General features: G+C 45.3%; 1 protein-coding gene across 1 annotated transcript in view; it reads left to right on the plus strand.

Moving 5' to 3' along the window:
• Ak5 (adenylate kinase 5) overlaps window positions 1-19,032 on the plus strand; it is a 170,313-nt gene that overhangs the window by 37,766 nt on the left and 113,515 nt on the right. The window contains exon 6 of the mRNA XM_005357474.2: window positions 5,869-6,060. Coding sequence (XP_005357531.1) covers window positions 5,869-6,060 — 192 coding nt within the window. The remainder of the gene's footprint in view (window positions 1-5,868; window positions 6,061-19,032) is intronic.

Genomic DNA, 19,032 nt, shown 5'->3' on the forward strand with positions numbered 1-19,032 from the left:
ACTCACGTGTGTGCAGAGTGTCACACTGTATAAGGATGGATTCTGCCAGGTTTCCACGGTGGCTTTGCTCATCTTGTCTCTCTACAGCTTTTACTAAATTACAGGGATAACTTTGGCTTCCTTTAAAAAAAAAAACAAAAAAACTGTGGTCCGGCTTGGCAGGAGGAGCCTTTGCTCGCCGAGCCCTCTCAGCTGCCCAAGTGTGGTACCTTGTCCACCCTTTCCTAGACTTTTCGAAGAACTTGGGTGATAGAATGGATTTGTTGCAGCTGCCGTTTAACCAGTGCAGGTGAGTCATGTTGCTGGGTTTGTTCCCTGGCCCTGCAGTCTGCTGAAAGCTTCTCAGAAATGATCTCCATATCCTGTCCCTCACACAGCTGATGAAGTTCCACACTGAAGAGACGGCTCAGCAGTTTAGGGTACCTGTTGCTCTTGCGTGGGGCATTGGCATTTAATATGCTCAAACCCACATTCAGAGCTAAACATACACACAAAATCTAGAAATAAAATAGATCTTTTTTAAAAACAGATGATAAAGTCCAGTTGTCCATTAGTTTTCCCTTCATAGTGACCTTGTCCTGCCTCTGCAGAGCGCCACAGAGGTTTTCTCTTGGTAAATGTTTAATGTGTGGAAGAAGCCATGAGGTAGAATGAGGAGGCAAACAGTAGCCCAGTGTTAGCATCAAGTCCTCAGGGACAGCCCAGGTCCACCCCTAAGTCGTCAGTACCAGGAACGAGCCACGCTCGGGCCAGGGCATTGAATGTTCCAGTTTGAAAGCCATTTGTCACCAGAGCGCAGACGTTTCCAGGTCCTGAGTTCACCTCCATGTTTTCCCCATCTTTTGGTTTATGCGGCCGTAGTTTTCTGTTTTAACGCTAATTGTCCTTTTGCTTTAGTATTTTGTTTCCTGATTTCTGACGGTGCAGCTGATCCAATTTAGGAGCTGAAGGTCTCCTGACACAGCTTCATAAAGAGCAGAGCAAAGAACGGCTGCTGGGCGAGATCAGAGGTTATTAAAAATGAATTCCCGTTGGAACCGAGACTGTGCATATATCCTTGTTTATACAACGGCTGATTCCTTTGAACAGAATTAAGGGCTTAAAATGGAAAGCGGGAGACTGAATTTCCATGTGAAGCAGGGGAAGGATTTGCTGTCTTAATTCAGTGAGGGAGAACAGGATCAGCGGTTTCAGATTTTACTGCCATGGAGACGAAAGCGGCGTCCCTGTCTTGTTCATTCATCAGCTCGTACTTTCTGAGAATAAGGGCCAAGGAAAGGGCTGTAGGGTCCCTTCTGTTGGGGACACTGCCCTCCCCTGTGTGTCTCAAGCCAACTCGATGAACAGTTAGTTGTTACCAGAGAACCTGAGGTTCCCCTTGGGGGCTCACAGGATTCAGAGGTGGACTCACAAGGAAGGCCAAGGGTGATTTTATTAGATGGTATGGGAAAGCGCAGAACAGGTGAGCCCAAGATCCTCGCAGGCGCTGGGAAGGCAAATGGAGGGAGAGCCACGCCTTTAAAGTTAGGCATCGGATAGACACACACAACTCAATAAGAAAAGAAAAAGAACTAGAATGAGGGGGAGGCTGTCAATCAAGCTAAGGAAAGAGCTGCAGAGCTCTTCATGGTCTTCTGCCATCCTCCTCCACACTGCTGCTTGTATTTGGAGGGGTTCCAGGCTTCCTCTGCAAATGGGTTCCCTTCATACCCTTGATGGAGCTTTTACAGTTCCCAGGCCCCTCTCGCACAATGGTGTCTGCTGGTTTTCTTTCTTTCTTTTTTTTAACTTTTGAGAGAAAAACACAAGCAAGTTAAATCTCTCTCTCTCATCTCTATCTGTGTCTCTCTCTCTCTCTGTCTCATCTCTATCTCTCCCTCTTTTTTTTTTTTTTTTTTTTTGAGACAGGATTTCACTGCATAGCTCTGACTGTTCTGGAACTAACTCTGTAGACCAGGCTGGCTTCGAACTCACAGAGATCTGCCTGCCTTTGCCCCCCGAGTGCTGGGATTAAAGGTGTGTACCACCAAGTTCAGCAATATTTTTCTCTTTAAAGTGGAATACTGTTGAGACCCTGGCATGTAGAGTTTCCAGGCCACTGCAGCTGGCTCAGGTCACTATTTCCCTAGCTACTGTGCTGGGTCTCACTCTTTATGCTTGAATTCTTGTTTTGTTTTGAGTTTACAGTCATATGCTTTTCCATTTGTACCAGGAAAGACACCAGACTAATCCCAGTTATAAAATTAAGTAATTTCACAATTTCACATCCAGGCTGTTTTTCTCCACGCCAACTTTCCATTCATGAGAAGAAATTTTATATATGTGACTTACTATTTTAAAACTCTACTAATTGAAATACTAACTTAACAAATGCAATTTTATTCAAAGTGTAAAATATGAATTTGAAGCTGTCTTTGGTATACAAAAGCAAAAGTAATCAAAAATGTAATATGTAAAACTGCTTATGACCTTGTTGTGTTGCATAGATGAATGCTTCTTCATCACACTTGGGACAAAACACACTAGAATAAACCAATGGGTTCATATAGGTGCACAGTGTGAGAACCCAAAACTGCAAGATGTTTTTACTTGCATCCAATACTGACCTGGTAGTTCAGGCTTGTCTTTCCCCTGTATTTTAATATGTAGTGCTGTCAAGCCAAATAGTTTAATTTGTTTGGCAACAATTGTCTTCTTCTTTACATAATTTATTTAAAGTAATTTTAGATGTATCCTTTATTAAGTCCTATAGGGATGAATATGACATACAACAATAAATACAAATAAAATACAGTACAGTATTTTAGAAAGTATAGTTTTAGCTTCACGTAATCCCCTGATTGTATGTCATAAAAAGTACAAGTGATCTTTTATTAAGGTTATTCAAAAGCAGTTTACATCTGGCTGTGTCTATCTGTGGGTGTCAGTGGTGTATATGTGTGCACATTCCTGTGGGGAGGGGGAGGGGGTGTATATGCACATGCGCATGTGTGGATGGGAACCAGAGGTCAGCCTCACCGAAGGTCTTCCTTGCTTCTCTACAGCTTTCTTTGTGTTTTTGAGGCGGAGTCTCTCACTGGCCCTGAGCTCCCTGAGTCAGCTGGGCGGGCAGGCCCGCTAGCGCACTCCAGGACCATGTCTGCTCAACCGTAGGGTCACAGACGAGTGCTCAGTGCCAGGCTTTTCACATGGGTTCTGGGCATCTGAACTGAGGACCTCAAGCTTCCCGGCAGAGCCATCACCTCAGCCACGCATGGTTTGGGGTTTTATTTCGTTCATTTCTGAAGGGGGGGGGGATAGTAAAGTGCTGTGTTGGAAACGTCCTATTTAAGAAAATGGGTTCAGGAAGGCTGAAGTTTGCCAAGGGACAGGTGTCAGGTTCTAGATGGACGCTCAAGGCAGTCTCGTTCTGGATGCGTGCTCTCAGTCTCTTCCCCTAGTGCAGCTGAGGTCACAGGGCTGGGGCCCTGGAGGGAGGGAGGGAGGGAGGGAAGGAGGGAGGGAGGCAGAGGAGCTGTTGAAGACACCAATAGGTGTGCAGATACCTGGTACAGCCTGGAGTGGGCTGGGGGCTAGAGGGACACCAGGGCATGGAGGTTTCTAGCTCAGAGATTTAAAAGGGAGCATTGCTACCACAAGGAGGAAAGGAAAGAGGGAGGGGAGGGAGAAAGAGGAGGGAGGGAGAGAGAGGAGGGAGGGAGGGAAGGAGGGAGAAAGAGGAGGGAGGGAGGGAGAGAGAGGAGGGAGGGAGGGGAGGAGGGAGAGAGAGGAGGGAGGAGGGAAGGAGGGAGAGAGAGGAGGGAGGAGGGAAGGAGGGAGAAAGGGGAGGGAGGGAGGGAGAGAGAAACTGGAGAGTTTTGCTGTGGCGTGGTTTAGATAAAAGGGTCCTAAGGTCAATTTTGAACCTTGTTGAGTCACAAGTAACATTACGACTTCTAAAAGGACTGTCACAAAAACACCTGAGCGCACAGGAGCCAGGGCTGTTGAGAGGCAGAGGAGAAAGTGTACATTTGGAATAATATTCAGTGCAGATGAAAGAGAAACAGGAAAGCTGCTGCCAGAAGCGAGCCTAGAGAGAGGAAGAGTAGGGTTGAGGCCTTGGGAAACAAGCCACACAGGAGAGGGAAGAAGAGAAATTATAGGGGGAGAACCAACAAAATTAAAACATCGTCTCAAAGGAAACCCAGAAGCACACTGAGGAAGGGAAGTCAGGAGCTAGGGAGCGTGGCTAAAATGTCCTGAGTTTGTTCTGGGCGCTTCCTCTTATGACATCTTTAGGATAATTCAGAGGCAGCATACGTCCATATTAGCAAATGAGGGCACAAATGCTTGGCGGTCCAGCTCTCTGCCCTGCTTGGTCCTAGCACAAATCCTGCCAACCTTCCAAGTCAGTTTTCCTTTTCTTCCTTAAAAATTTTATTTTTTTTTGTCTATGTATGTGCGTGTGCATGTGCGTGTGCGTGTGTGTATGTGTGTGTGTGTGTGTGTGTACACATGCTTTAGTAACATGGCATGCGTGAGGAGGCCAGAGGGTAACTTGTTTGGAGGTGCTTTTGTCTTTCTACCGTATGGGTCCTTGGGGATCAAATATAAGTTGTCAGCCGTGGCGATAAATGCCTTTACCACTGAGCCACCTCACAGGCCGCAGAAACAATTGTTTTGTTTATTTTGTTTTAGTTGGAGACTCTTACTTTAAGCCACAGTACCTTTAACTTCTTACCATGCTCAGCAGGAAGTTGCATTCACTTCTGGGTCAGGGTACCTTTTAAACATACCGGTTCTCAGTGACATAAAAACTGCTTATTTCTTAAGCCTATCCATGTAACTTCGTGGTATTTCATGAAGGATTCTGGACTACCTGGCGCTGTGTAGCAGGGAAGGGGACAGACAATACAGACCAGACAGACCCAGATTCATCTTTAACCCCCATGACTGTGTGAACTCCAAGGAGTGCTGGATTCTTAAAGCCTTGCTCTGCTCATGTATCAAACAGACTCAATGTTTATCACCTTGCAGAATGCCACAGAGCTTAGCGATATTGGGATATAGGGTAGCGCTGGGCCTTTAGTATATGACAGTGAGCTTTAATGTAGCAAGAGGTAGTGGTGACCGGGAAGCGTGGATTTGCTGCGGACAGCTGAAGCCTGGTGATAACATCTCTCCTCCAAAATCAAGTTATGTACGCTCTAACAAAGGTCAGACTGTGTTGTTCCTTATTCAACTTGAAACCTTATGTGTGCTTAGACAGAAAAAATGTTTTCTGAAGTATAAAGGGGCCCCCACATACTGTCACATGGAGTTGGCTCTCATTTAGAAGGACTATAAAGGGACTGGGTGGCCCTGGCCTTGTGTAAGTAGCAGCGTGGGAAATATGACGGAAAAGGCATAAGAAATAAGGCACTGAGGATGTGGTGATGTGGGTTCCCTCTGTATGCTGTGTATATGATTTATTACCATTGGTTAATAAAGAAGCTGCCTGGGCAAATGGATTAGTAGAGCAAATCCAGGCAGGAAATCCTAACAGAGATACAGAAAGTAGGCGGAGTCACAGAGATGCCATATAGCTACCTAAGGAGAAGGATGCTGGAACCTTACCAGTAGGCCACAGCCTCATGGTGATACACAGATTAATAGAAATGGGTTACTTTAAGCTGCAAGAGCTAACTAGGAATGTGCCTAAGCTGTTGGCCAAACAGTGTTGTAATTAATATAGTTTCTGTGTGATCGTTTGGTTCTGGGCAGCTAGGAAATGAACGAGCAGTCTCCGCCTACCATGTGGCCCCGGAACCGCTGAAGAGCCGTGCTGCCATCCATGTGGATACTGCTTGGCATCTTAAAAATCTGTCTGCCTGTCTGTACTTCCCACAGATCTGCACCCCTGATCTGGTAGTCTTCCTGGCCTGTGCCAGCCAGAGGCTCAGAGAGAGATTAGCGAAGCGTGCAGAGCAACAGGGACGGCCTGATGACAACCTGAAAGCCACCCAGAGAAGACTAGGAAACTTCAAGCAGAACGCCGCCCCACTGGTGAAATACTTCCAGGAGAAAGGACTCATCGTGACTGTAAGTTGGCTTCCCTGGAGCACAGCCACACAACGCGACCTTTCCGACTGTCAGCCGGCCATGTTCTCACTTAGAAATTCTCTTTATTTTAAGAGGTGGCTTTGGGAACGATGGGCAGTATCAATGAAAAAATTTTAGTCATTTTTAATAATATCCCTTGATTTAATAATAATGATTTTTTAAAGTTTGCATTTTAGTTTGATTTTTATGAGAGGACATGTTGTTAATCTTGTCTGCGGCTCCCTACCATTCAAGTCTGAAGTGTTTTGAAGTGATCATCTGGGTAGTTTTAAGCAACATTTCCCATTCCTCTGTTTACCGCAGTTATCAGTAGACGTATAGACAGCAGTTGGCATGGTGTGATAGATAAGTTTTAGGTTGGACTTAGTCATGTACGCTACTAGATAACAGATTCTGACTCTGCCATCATATTTTCTGATGGTTTGGCTTGTCATAAATGAGGGTTGGTATTGAAATGGCAGCTTCCATCTTTCTGTTCCTTTCAAACAGTACAACGTATACACACATGTCGGTGTAAACATTTTCCTACACACTCAGTTGGTCCTATGGTTACTAGGATTCAGTGTGCCAGTGAAGGATGATACCGGGTCTGCAGGCCTTGCAGTTTTTAGAACATGAGCCTTGCGCGGTGAAGGCCCACCCTGATTGACAACATTCCAGGTCTGATCAATATTAAGTCCCAGCAAAGACAGACATCCCAGGCCACAAAGAAGCTCCTCATGCCACAAGCGCCATAGCAGCTTCCTGGCAGCTGGACTATGGTAGGCAGCACGGGACCTTTCTTTCCTGCCCTCTGCCTCTTCTGCCAGACTAAGAGTTCTGGCCTTGTGGGCTGGCACACTCAGCTGTGAATCAGCTGAGAACAGTGTACACCCCATCCCTTCTCCCAGTTTTTATGTGTAATGACTGACAAGCCTTCACAGAACCCCTGTGACCTAACGGTGCCTGTGCCAACTGTCTCTTGGTTAGACGAAGATGTCCTTAGAACAGAAGAGACAGCTGTGGCGTTTGGATGGTAGTCTTCTCCATCTTGATGTATTGTTTGTGACTATGCTTTAAGTCAGAGTTGTAAGTCTGGTCTGGAGATGGTTTCCTGTGCTAGAGGTCTCTTATTGTTTGGCTTAAAACAGGTACTTGAGAGCTAGGAAAGAGTTAGGAACATCGGGGTGGGTTTTTCTGTGTCTTTGTGTGTACACACGTGTGTGTGTGTGCGCACGCTCCTGCATGTGTGCGTGTGTTTGGTTGTTGTGTTTTTCTCACCTACCAGTGCTGATTTTTGCCTTGTGCTATGATAAAAGAAATGAACTCTGCAGACTAAATCCCAACTGCAGGGAGCAAAGCCAGAGTTTTAATTGCTGTGTTCAAGGCTTCAAGGTATTGCCAGAGTGTCCTCATGGCTCCCTGCCTTCCTCACTGCAAGCTGAGCAGATTTCCCAAATGAATGCAGAATGGGGAGTGTTAATTTACTAATATTTTGCACGGAGGTGAAATGTCATTGCCTGAAATTGAAGGAGTCAGTACCGGTGGAGCTGGCGGCCCATGACCTCACTGCTGAAGCCAAATGAATCCTAAGATAAATGCCTCTAATTACTGGGAAGAAACTTGCCTTGCAGAGTCACCTTTTAGAGACTAGGAAACACAGGCTGAGCTCCCGAGAGTATAATAATTTGGATAAAAATCTCCTGACAAAGACATAAATACTGTCTCCTGAGATACACATTCTCTTTCCGTGCTGGGATCGCAGTTCCCTTTTTGATCCGAAACTTGGTGGCACTTCTGTGTTTAGAGATGAGCTAAATAATAAAAATGATCATCTTTATTCATTTTAACACTTTAATAAAAATCTGTTAGTTAATAGGTTAGACTCAGAGTTTTCCTTTTCTGTCTCCCATCCAGCCCCCTGCCTGGGCATCTAGCTGCTGCTCCTAATGGAGTCCTTTCTTCACCTAGTAAAGGACCACTAAGAAGATGCTGCCCCGCTATTCGTCAGAGATGCGGGCTGAGGAGATGGGTCAGTGGGGAAGGGTGCTCGCCGAGTTCGGGGACTGTTGCTATGATAACCACCGTAGTCATCAGGGATGCGGGCTGAGGAGATGGATCAGTGGGGAAGGGTGCTCGTCGAGTTCAGAGGCGGTTGCTATGATAACCACCATAACTAAAGGCAACGCAGAGAGCAAAGGGTTTATTGCACCGTTTTAGGTTCAGTCCATTATTGAGGAAGTCAAGGCAGAAACCCCAGGGAAAATGCTGCTTTCTGGCTTGTTCTCCCAGGCTTCTTCGGCAAATTTTCTTATACAACCCAGGCCCTCCTACCTAGGAATGGTTCTGCCCACAGTGGCCTTAAGCCCTTCTTCATCAATCACCTAATGAGAAAAATGCCCCCACAGACATGTCCAGAAGCCGGTCTGATGGTGGTAATTTCTCAGATGAGAGTATGTCTTCCCAAAATCTTCTGGGTTTGTTTAAGTTGACAGTGACCAAGACAGATACCAACACCCATATATAAAGCTAGACATGGCTGAGAGTGCTCTTAACCCCAGCACCGAGAGTGGGGTAGGGACAGGAGATTTGCTGGGTCTGGCTGGCTGGCCACCTGGCCTAGCTGAAGAGCAGGAAGCTCGGTGAGGTTGATATCCTTTTGTGACTTCTGTGTCTCTTATTTTCTCTTCTGTCTCCCCCCCCCCATGCTCTTCTAGCATCTAAAACTCTTACTAGTAAGAGCATGCCTTTGAGGAAATGGCGGCTGCTCCCAAACAGATGTCACTGAAGAAACCCCAAATTAGTAATGCATGGGTCTAAAACTTCAGGCCAGCCTGGTTTTTTTTTTTTCTTTAAACATGACTGTTGATGAATTATGAAGTTGATCCAATGGCTTTGTTTGTCTATTTTGAGGTGAATTGAATCAAGAGTCTCACATCTGCTACGCAAGCCCACTACCACTGAGCTATGTCCTTGGCCAGGAATTTCTCTAACAGCCATACTGTCTCCATAGACAAGATGTGTCTGAATCGTGTCGTTGGATCATAATGGTCGTCAACCCATTCTGTTTTCTTTGTCCTCCTCCTTCATTGACTATGTATCTGTTGGTAGCTGTGACTAAAGGGAAAGCCATTTTGACTGAGCAGAGAGTCTAATAGTCGGAGGTACGGAATAACGTTGCCTGGTTGTGATCTTGTCAACGTTCTTCCCATTAGTTGAGCTCCTTGGCATGTCGTTTATTACATGTTTGTGCATGCAGTATTGTTCACAGGCTGAATTTAAATGCTAGGAACTCCCAAGGCTGGGGTATTGGGTCCTTGTGGAATTATATTGGATGTAATTTCCTTTCATTCTTTGTTGATTCTTACACTTTTAATTAAAGAGTGGGATGTTGGGATTTCCAGAATTTGGAAAATGTCTTTCATGATGATGTGGGTGTTAGGAATTAGGGAAGTTGCTTATTTGGTGTTAACCGAGTGAGCGACTCTCATGACATGTTGGGCCCTTGGACTTATGAACTGCCTTACTATTGGGTAATAAGTTCGCTTTTATAGATTTTTGAAGTCTCAATATAATGTTTGCTATTATCTTAATTTAAAAGCTTAAACAAAAGCAAATTAGTTTTGTTTGAGTCATCGTTGGTCAAGAAGTCTGGTAATTTTGTTTCTTAGCTCTGTGGTGTCTGCCTGTGGACGCCAGGCCGGTGCTCTATCACAGAGACGTAGCTCCAGTCTAGTTTTGTATAGATATGGTGGGCTCCAAAAGTGCATACACAAAGCTTTTTTCTTTTTCTTTTTTCTTAGAGAAAGAAATGTTTTAAGTGCTTGAAAACAGGAGGGGGAAAGGGACCGCCAGTTATCTCCTAAATGCATCAAGCTTTGTGCTCTGGGCATTTCACCAAGCTAGAAAGAAAAACAACTTCCCAGTGCTGCTAACAAGCCAATCAGGGTGCTTGTTAGCAGACCTGACAACCAGAGTTCCTTCCCCTGACCCCACCTGGTAAGAGGACAGAACCCACTCTCCAAGTTGTTCTCTGACCTCCCCATGCTTGCCATGGTGTGTGTACACACACACACACACACACACGCACACGCATACACATACACACACACACACACATACACACACACACACACACACACACACACACACTTGCATACACATACAAAAAACACTTCCAAGCACAGTAAATAAGTAAAATTCAATGTAAAAGATTTTCTTTTTAAAACTGTGATAGTCAGTGAATGCCTACGGCCTCCTTTAGGTGGTGAATCAGTCCCACAGCCATGTTCCTTGTGGACTTTTGCAAGAGGAGGGAAAAAATACAAGAATTTAAAGTGGGATGTAAACCACAGTCGTAAAATGTATGAGAAGCCTCTTAGTTCACACGTAAACTACAGTCGTAAAATGTATGCGGAGCCTCTTAGTTCACATCAGACTTTGCCAACTGGATTTCTCCACACAACAAACACATAGGCTGAGAAATATTAGAAGCAGGATTATTTCTTGTTCATCAACACCAGCTTGTCCAAGAGAGTGGACAGCTGATTGTAGCAAGACTGTATTCTCTCAAGTCAGTAAGTATCCCATGATTGTAGCAAAACTGTATTCTCTCAATTCAGTAATTATCCCATGATTGTAGCAGGACTGTATGCCCTCAGTTCAGTAATTATCCCATGATTGTAGCAGGACTGTATGCTTTCAGTTCAGTAATTATCTCATGATTGTAGCAAGACTGTATGCTCTCAGTTCAGCAATTATCTCACATAATATTGGAAGTTTTGTTTTGCAGAGTAAGAGTAATAGAAAAAAAAGAGTTATCTATTCTTAGCATTCTTTGAAGTGGATATATTTTTGAGACAGGGTGTCATGTAGCTCAGACTGAACTCAGACTTGATGTACAGCTGAAGATGACCTTGAATTTCTGACACACACATACCCCCCCCCCCGCACCCGCCGCCCCCCCCGTCTCCCTAGTGCTGGTATTATAGGCAGGTCCCAACACACCCTCCTGGAATATGCAATGCAGGGGATGGAACCTGAGGCCTGCTGAATATTAGGCAAGCCCATTACCAATTGAGCTCCATCTTCATCCCCTGAAATGAATATTTCCAACATGCGTGCCCTGCAGGCACGTGCGCGCGCATTAGAAATGATTCTACAAATCAAGTCTCCAAATCGGTACTTAACTTCTGACAAAACAAAACACAATAAAAGCCCTCAAACTCTGCCTAGCTTTTCCCGCTTTCCTGTGCCTCAGGGGACATTCCGTCACCATGTAGTATGAAAACAGATCCCGGAGGACAGACCCTGTTAAAGCCACACTGCAGGGCAGAGGCTATATGTCTCAGTGGTAGAGTTTCTGTCATATGGGGTGTGCTGCTGAGTACGATGAACCCCCTCTTTACCCACTGGCGCGGTCCTTGAGCCTGCTCCACGTCCCTCCGTTTCAGTTAGGAAATCTCCTTCTGCACATTTCAGAGTCACCACTGAAACCGTGATTCCCATCCCGCCAGACACTGCTACCCAGAGGAAAAGTAAACAGAAATAGTAACTACATTCGGACTGAAACAGTGAGTGATTTGTCTTTAATTAACTTTGAGCTTCGTGGGAACTGGCACTGACATTCAAAATGCAAGAAAACTCATTAGGTTTGGATGTGAACTATTCCCCATAGGCCTGTGTGTTTGAACACCTGGCCCTAGCTGCCGGGACTGTTTGGGAAGGTTAGCGAGCCTTTAAGATGTGGGGGTCTTCCTGGAAGAAGTTTGTCACTGGGGCCAGTCTTTGGGGTTTTATAGCCTGGCTCTGCTCCTCCTCCCTCTCCGGTTCGTGACTACCAGGCCAGCCTCATGGTCATACAGCCATGCCTTACCTGTCAGAATGGACTGTAACCCTTCTGGAACTGGAAGTCAAAATACACTTTCTCCCCTCCCCTGGTTTTGGGACGGGTACTCTACCACTACAGAAAAGGAACTAACTCTTACCCCGGAGTCTCAGCGCTCAGTCTCCGGAGATCAGCACCGTCTCCACCGCTGCCATGGTATACCGTAATTGACTGGAAACAGAAATGTGTGTGAAGAAATAAATCTAAGTGGCGTCACAATCGATAAACAATCAGGAGACTCTGCAGCGGCCTCATCTCAAGGAAGGCAAAGAAGACACTTGCTAGCACCTCACCCAAACAAACCCACTCTCCCAAAATTGCCAGGAGGAAAATTTTGTCACACTTCTCAGCAGGGGGACATTGATGAATTTACAGCATGGAAGACAGTGAGCCTGTATTTCTTTCTCAGGCCTTACTTTCTCTTGTTAAGTCTCCATTGTCACGTGACCAAGCACTCCTTCTCATTCCTGTTTGTTGGATTCAGTAGCTGAGAAACATGTCTCAGGGACGTGTCTAGATATGTGACTCCATGACGGTTCATCCTCATTGTGAACATGGCACCGAGGAGACACACCTCTGGGCACAACTGTGAGAGTGTTTCCAGAGAATTTAGCTAAGAAGAAAGACCCACCCAGCATGTGATGTCGTCTTCCTGTGGGCTGCAGCCTGTGATGTCATCATCCTGTGGATGGCAGCCTGTGATGTCATCATCCTGTGGATGGCAGCCTGTGATGTCATCATCCTGTGGATGATAGCCTGTGATGTCATCATCCTGCAGATGGCAGGCTGTGATGTCATCATCCTGCAGATGGCAGCCTGTGATGTCATCATCCTATGGACTGCAGATGTGATGACATTATCCTGTGGGTGCAGCATGTGATGTTATCACCCTGTGGGTGCAGCGTGTGATATCATCACCCTGTGAGTTGTGGTGCTGGACAGAATGAGAAGGGAAGAGGCCAACTGAGCAGCAGAATTCCCTGCCCTCTGCTTCCTGGTTGCTCAGATGTGAGTAATCACAGCCACATGCTCCAGAAGCTCCTGTACCAGGAACTCAACTCTGCCTTTGCCACCAGGATGCCTTAAGCAGTTGGTACTTCTCAGTCATGAGCCAAAATAAATCCTTTTACCTTAATTGTTTTCCGTTATGTTTCATCATTGCAACAAGAAGCTAATACATCCCTTTAAACCATATTCCACTTGCTAAAGGTATTAACTAAAGAATTCTCTCCGGCATGAATCATGAAACCTCAAAATCAAGAGCCCAGAACTAATATGAAAAATACTTATTTTTGACTCAGCAAAGATAAGATATTGCTGCCTGGATGGTGAGAGTTTGCCAAACCCTGCAGGGTGTGTGTGGGTGAGTGGGGTCTGGCAAGAGAGTGCTGCCTCAGGAAAGTACCATTGTGGCTTCAGAAGGCCACACCTCTGTGGGGCTCAGAGTTACCCTTCCCATTGACCAATCTTCATAAGTATGATTTTTAAAAAGCCAGAACCTATTCAGATTGCTTTCATGAATTGTCTTTATTGTGCACTCTTAAAGGGAAACCATGATTCCAGTTTCATTTTGTGCTTCTTTACATTAAAAAGTAAAACAAGAAAACTGGACAATGAAGCCCTTTGTGCACGGTGCTGCCATCCACACGAACAAAGTAAGGCCCACAGTCCTGGGATGTAAATTAGGCTGATTCCTCAGCAGCATCAAAACGAGGGGCACAAGCAGAGACCGTATTCCTAGCTGCTGCCACTCTGTCTCTGCAAGAAGCACGTGTCCTGCCATCTTTTTCCCTTCTTGAAGTTCACACAGTGCCAGTCATCTCTACCTCCACAGGCAGAGAGCAAACCACATGACTCGGTGAGTGTGTCTCCTCTCCAAGTTAGATAATGACGCTGGAAGTCAATGCTGCCCTATTGCTAGCTCCCAATGAGAAGGACGCTTACACCAAATCCAGCATTCTCACTGTGTTGGGTTACGTGGGTGATGTAAGGATGGGATCTAAGAATGAATCACGTTTTTGCTGATTTTTCATTGGCACAGAGCCTAGACAAATCTAGTCCGAAAAGCCCTACTGATGCTTTTCAATTATCTTAAGTACAAAGGAAGGCCTTAGTATGATAATTATAAAGGAAATGATTTGAATACAATTAAGATAATATTCAAGGGGCTGGAAAGATGATTCTTCAGTTAAGAGTGCTCACTGCCATGTTGAATGGTTGACAAATGTCTCTAACTCCAGCTCCAAAGGATCTGGTGTCCTCTTCTGGTCTCTGCAGGTGCGCGGGCGTGTGCGCACACACACACACACACACACACACACACACACACACACACACATATGGTTACATCTCTAGATAATAGTTTCATCAAATCAAAAACCTTGAGTCTCAGCAAACATTACAGACTTCAGGAACTGAGTCTTCATTTACATTAAAATGTTGTAATAAGCCTGGGTAGACAGCTCAGTTAGTGAACTTCCCGCCACCCAAGCAAAATCCAAGAGGATCTGAGTTCATCTTCTCTCAGAACTACATGCAACTGACTGAGCATGGCAGTGAGCATCTGTGGTAGTTTGAATGAGAAATGTACCCCCTTCTCCAGTTGGGGCCACTATGAAATCTCCAGCAGCTGTTGCCTTGCTGGGGAAGTATGCCAACGCAGGCCTGGGGGTTCATAGCATCACGACCTCATGGTCTCTTTCTTCGCTTCCTATGCATTGATCACCATGCAATCAGCCAGCTTCCTGCCTTGCTGCCATGTCATTAATTTCCCCGCCCTGAATACTCTGTCCCTGTGGAGCCACAAACCAAAACAAACCCTTTCTTCCTTAAGTTGCTTTCGGTCATGGCATTTCATTCATTACAGCCACAAAAAAAGGAACTAATGTGGGCTCTGAGCTCACTGGTCAGCTGGCCTGGCCAGCTGGTTGGCTCTAGTTTCTGTGAGAGACCCTGTCTTAGAGCATAACACAGAGAGTGATAGAGGAAGACAATGGACGTGGGCCTCTGGCCTCCGTCCCCCTCCTCCCTCTCTCTCTCTCTCTCTCTCTCTCTCTCTCTCTCTCTCTCTCTCCCTCTCTCTCTCCTCTCTCTCTCTGTCTCTGTCTGTCTCTCTGTCTGTCTCTCTATGTCCTCTCTCTCACAGACACACAGATAGGCACGCAAATTTTATGAGTCTTATTGGGAACAGTTATAAGAAAAACATTGGAGCTGATCAATACTTTTAGAGAGAGAGAGAGACAGACAGACAGAATATAAATTGTCTCTCCCCTAAAGAAGAAAGAGCAGGCAAATGCTTAGCCGTCAAGAAAATACATAACACTGTTGTGACTGGAAAGTGCTTTCACCAACAACAGCCATCAGTTCTGAGCTCTCAGCGTGCCCCTGGTACTAATGAAAAGGTGTCACGGTAGCTTGTCATCTTGCACTGTGTCTTAGTGAGGAGGGTTTTCTCACTATCTGCACTGTGTAAACACAAGAATCCTTCACTTGTCCAGGATCCCACAACAGTGGGGAACCCCGCAGGGTCTGGGCCTCAGGCCTTGAGGAAGCACTCAGATGTTGCCTTTTGCTTACAGGGCACAGTGATGCACTCTGACCCGCTTTCTCCAGGTGTTCAACATTGTGTTTCTATTCAACTGTGCAGCTACGCAGTTTCTACACTGCGTTTTAAAAAAAAAAAAAAAGACAATGAAAAAAATATTCTGTTGATTTTAAAGTTTGTTATAAAAAGTGTTCTTACTAGGTAAGGGTTCTAAAATAATTAAGATAATTTATACAATTGCTGACTCCAAGAACACATAACAAGACATAAGCAGTCAGTTGTCAGGCCTGGCGCCTGTGTTCCTCTGTTCTGTACGTCTGGCCTCATCCAAGCCGACCAGGCGGATATAAGTCATGCTCTATCAGTATCTTCTCTATTGCTCTGACAAAACGCAATGGCCGAAAGCAGCTTATGGAAGAAAGGGTTTGCATAGGCTTACAACGAGGGAGGCACCAACGATGTGCTTGTTAGGCTGAAGCGGAAGGTCGTCTGTGGAGGCCCAGCCTGGGTACCTGAGAAAGGCTGGGACGGAGCGAGAAGGTATTAAACTGGTTTCTGTGTGGGAAACCCCAGGTGGGCTTGAGAAGGCCAGACCTGGAACGGTTATTGTGTGACAGGGCTCCACCTCTCAGTCGGGCGGGCGAGATCTACGGCTCTCGGGCTCTAACTAAAAGACGAGGAGCCCCTGAGAAGCTGCTCAGAGGAAAAGAATGTTCACAAAGTACCCTATTCCAGGTGTCATGTAAAGTTCCCTGTTTTCCATACCGCTTTTAGCATTTTTTCCTTTCTATTCTATTTCTCACTTAGGCCATGGTGAAGTTCCGTGCATCTCTTTGTGTTTCAGCGTTGGTTTCTTTCTCTGGATTTGGTTCTCTCTAGATTGCTACAGTGTAATTGATTAGAATCACTAAGCCTTTAGTGTTAGCACAGCTTCTTCTATTCCTAGGGGTTTTCGGTCTCCTTGTTTTCAGGAGCTGGCAAAATCCAATGTTTATTCTGTTATTTTAGGAACACCGTGCTAGGAATCGGATATGAAAACTACGTAGACTTTCTTACAATATTTTGGTAACCCGCTGCTCATTGAACAAATATTCTTTTTCGGTAAGCGGAACAGTAAGAACCACAAGGACTTTCCCACTAATCTGTTGCACACACCTTGGAAAGAGTCAGAAAAATGTTTCTGAGAATGTCGTATTCACTTGATCCACCGTGGGAAGGAATAAGGAGCACTAATGATGTTTGAAAGGTTAAATTAAGGAGAAGTAAAAATCTCTAATGAGTTCATTTGCTTAAACACTAGTTTATGAATTGGACATCTCAAAACAGGAAGTGTTTGGAAGATGCCAGAGAGAAAGCCGAAGGGGCGGGCTTTCCAGGACACACACAGAAATACACTGATGAGAATATTCAGTCATGGTTCTTCAGTTGGGCTGTCTGTCCTGTCCTGCAGGAAAGCCCCTGGGTATGCAAGGTGGTTGACTGTCACGAGTTTCCTTTTCATTTACCATCTCCATTTGCATGAAATATAGTGCAAATTCAGCTTCTCATGCTTTCACGTTTAATCCCCCTTGGGAATCGCCTGTCTTTGTCTGTTCATGGACCCTTTATCCCTAGTCTCTATTTTAAGTTACTTCAGAGTATCTATTACTATCACAAAATAAGAAACTGAATTCTGAAGGAAGCAAGGAAGAACTGACTTCCTACCTCAAGTGTTGCGCCTGTCTTACAAAGCTTTGTTCTTCCAGCCCTTCGACCCTATAAGGTAGTTATGCCCTTTCTGGAATAAACCCTAATCTGCACAATAAACCTAGCTTGCCCCATGTGTCGTTCATCCTGACCTTGCCTTCTTCTTACTTGCCCTGCCTGGCCCTTCAGAACACCTCCTGCTGTCTTCTCCCTGATCGGCTCCTTCATCAACCCCCCTGACTCATCGAGCAGCACCCCGATCTTTTCTTTCTCAGGAGAAAAAAACGATGCCTTCCCCACTCGGACCTGATCGACTTGGCTGGGAGGGGGCTATGCAGATGTGTCTCCAGGAGCCCACACGGGATGTGGGGGAGAGGAAACCAATGAGTGGCCTTGAGGTATCTGTCCTTATAAAGATGGAAGAGTAGACAAAAGGCTGCAAGATGGCCTGAACTGTACCTGCCACATCCTTGATAACCTCACTGGTTGGATGAACACAAACAGTCAGAACGAGGCTCCTCCAGGCACTGTAGGAAGTAAACCAAGCACGGGAAGTTCTGTAATGAAGCCATAGTCACTCACAAGTTCAGGGTTAGAATTAACATGAGGGAGCCGAGGACTTGGCTGTGTGGGTAAAATGTTTACTGCATATGCATGAAGACCTGAACTTAGACTCCCAACATGCACATCAAAAAATATTGGCATGGCAACATTCACCTGTAATCCCAGCAGTTGGGAGGAGGTAACAAAATGATCCCTGGGGCTTGCAGGTTAGCCATTTTCATCCCAAATTTATGAGCTCCAGGTTCAATTAAGAACCTGTCTGAAGACACAAGGTAGAGAGTGTGCAAGGAAGACAGCTGACATTGACATTGACCTCTGTCTTCCATAGGTGCGCGCGCACACACACACACACATATACACACATACACAATGTGAATAAGGAAGGACAGAAAAGGAGATAAATAGTCACAGAAGGAATGGGAAAAAAATTTAAAGTTGTATATTAATCATTCTAATTTCTTGTTGATTCTCTGTCTTCCTTAACTCAGACATTTGATTTACCACAGTGTAAAACCACCTTTAGAATGCATGTATTTATTCTGAGACTTCTAGATAATGTGGAAAATTGATGGAAATGTTGATCTTTGACTAGAACTCCCACACACAACACAGATACCCACAGGAAGGAAGCCTGGGCAGACAGGAGTCCCAGCAGCAGGCTGTCTGTCTGTCATCTCTACGTGCTCGCTCACTGGTGTGGCCGGTACCATGGCAGAACATAGAGAGGGCTGTGAGATGAGAACTGAATTGATGTGGAGTTAATGAGCAGGACAACATGAGTGCGTTTCCCGTGGGAGTAGGGGTTGTTTAAACTTCATTCTTCTGGGCTGAATACACTTTGTGGTAACGTTTTAAAAAGCCTTCAAAAGATTCTTGTTTTTCTTCATGGTTTGACCTCTAACCGTTATCAATTCACAAGTTATCTGAAGGTGCCGGACACCCTGAGAGATTTCTCAGAAAATACCAGAGTGTGGCTCCAGACAATTGCCACGATTGCTGTTGAATTTAGGAACGAAATAATGGATTTTTGTCTCCTGCCTGAAATTTAATCTGAAAATATCAAGAATGCTGTGCATTGTGAGATTGTGTCTCCTCTACTCCAAAACTCCAGGCTAAAGCCGTAAACACAGACAGCACCATGGCTGGGTGGACACTGACAGTGTTTGCTTTTGGTTTTCCCACCAAGGCTTTCGTGATCACATGTTCATAGCAAACTAATTCTGGCTGAATTCCAAAAGATTGTGTGATCTCTTCCAACTGAATGACTAGTGTGCGGTGTGATCCCTTCCAA

The sequence above is a fragment of the Microtus ochrogaster genome, chromosome 21, assembly GCF_000317375.1.
Source record: "Microtus ochrogaster isolate Prairie Vole_2 chromosome 21, MicOch1.0, whole genome shotgun sequence".
Classification (NCBI taxonomy): Eukaryota; Metazoa; Chordata; class Mammalia; order Rodentia; family Cricetidae; genus Microtus; species Microtus ochrogaster.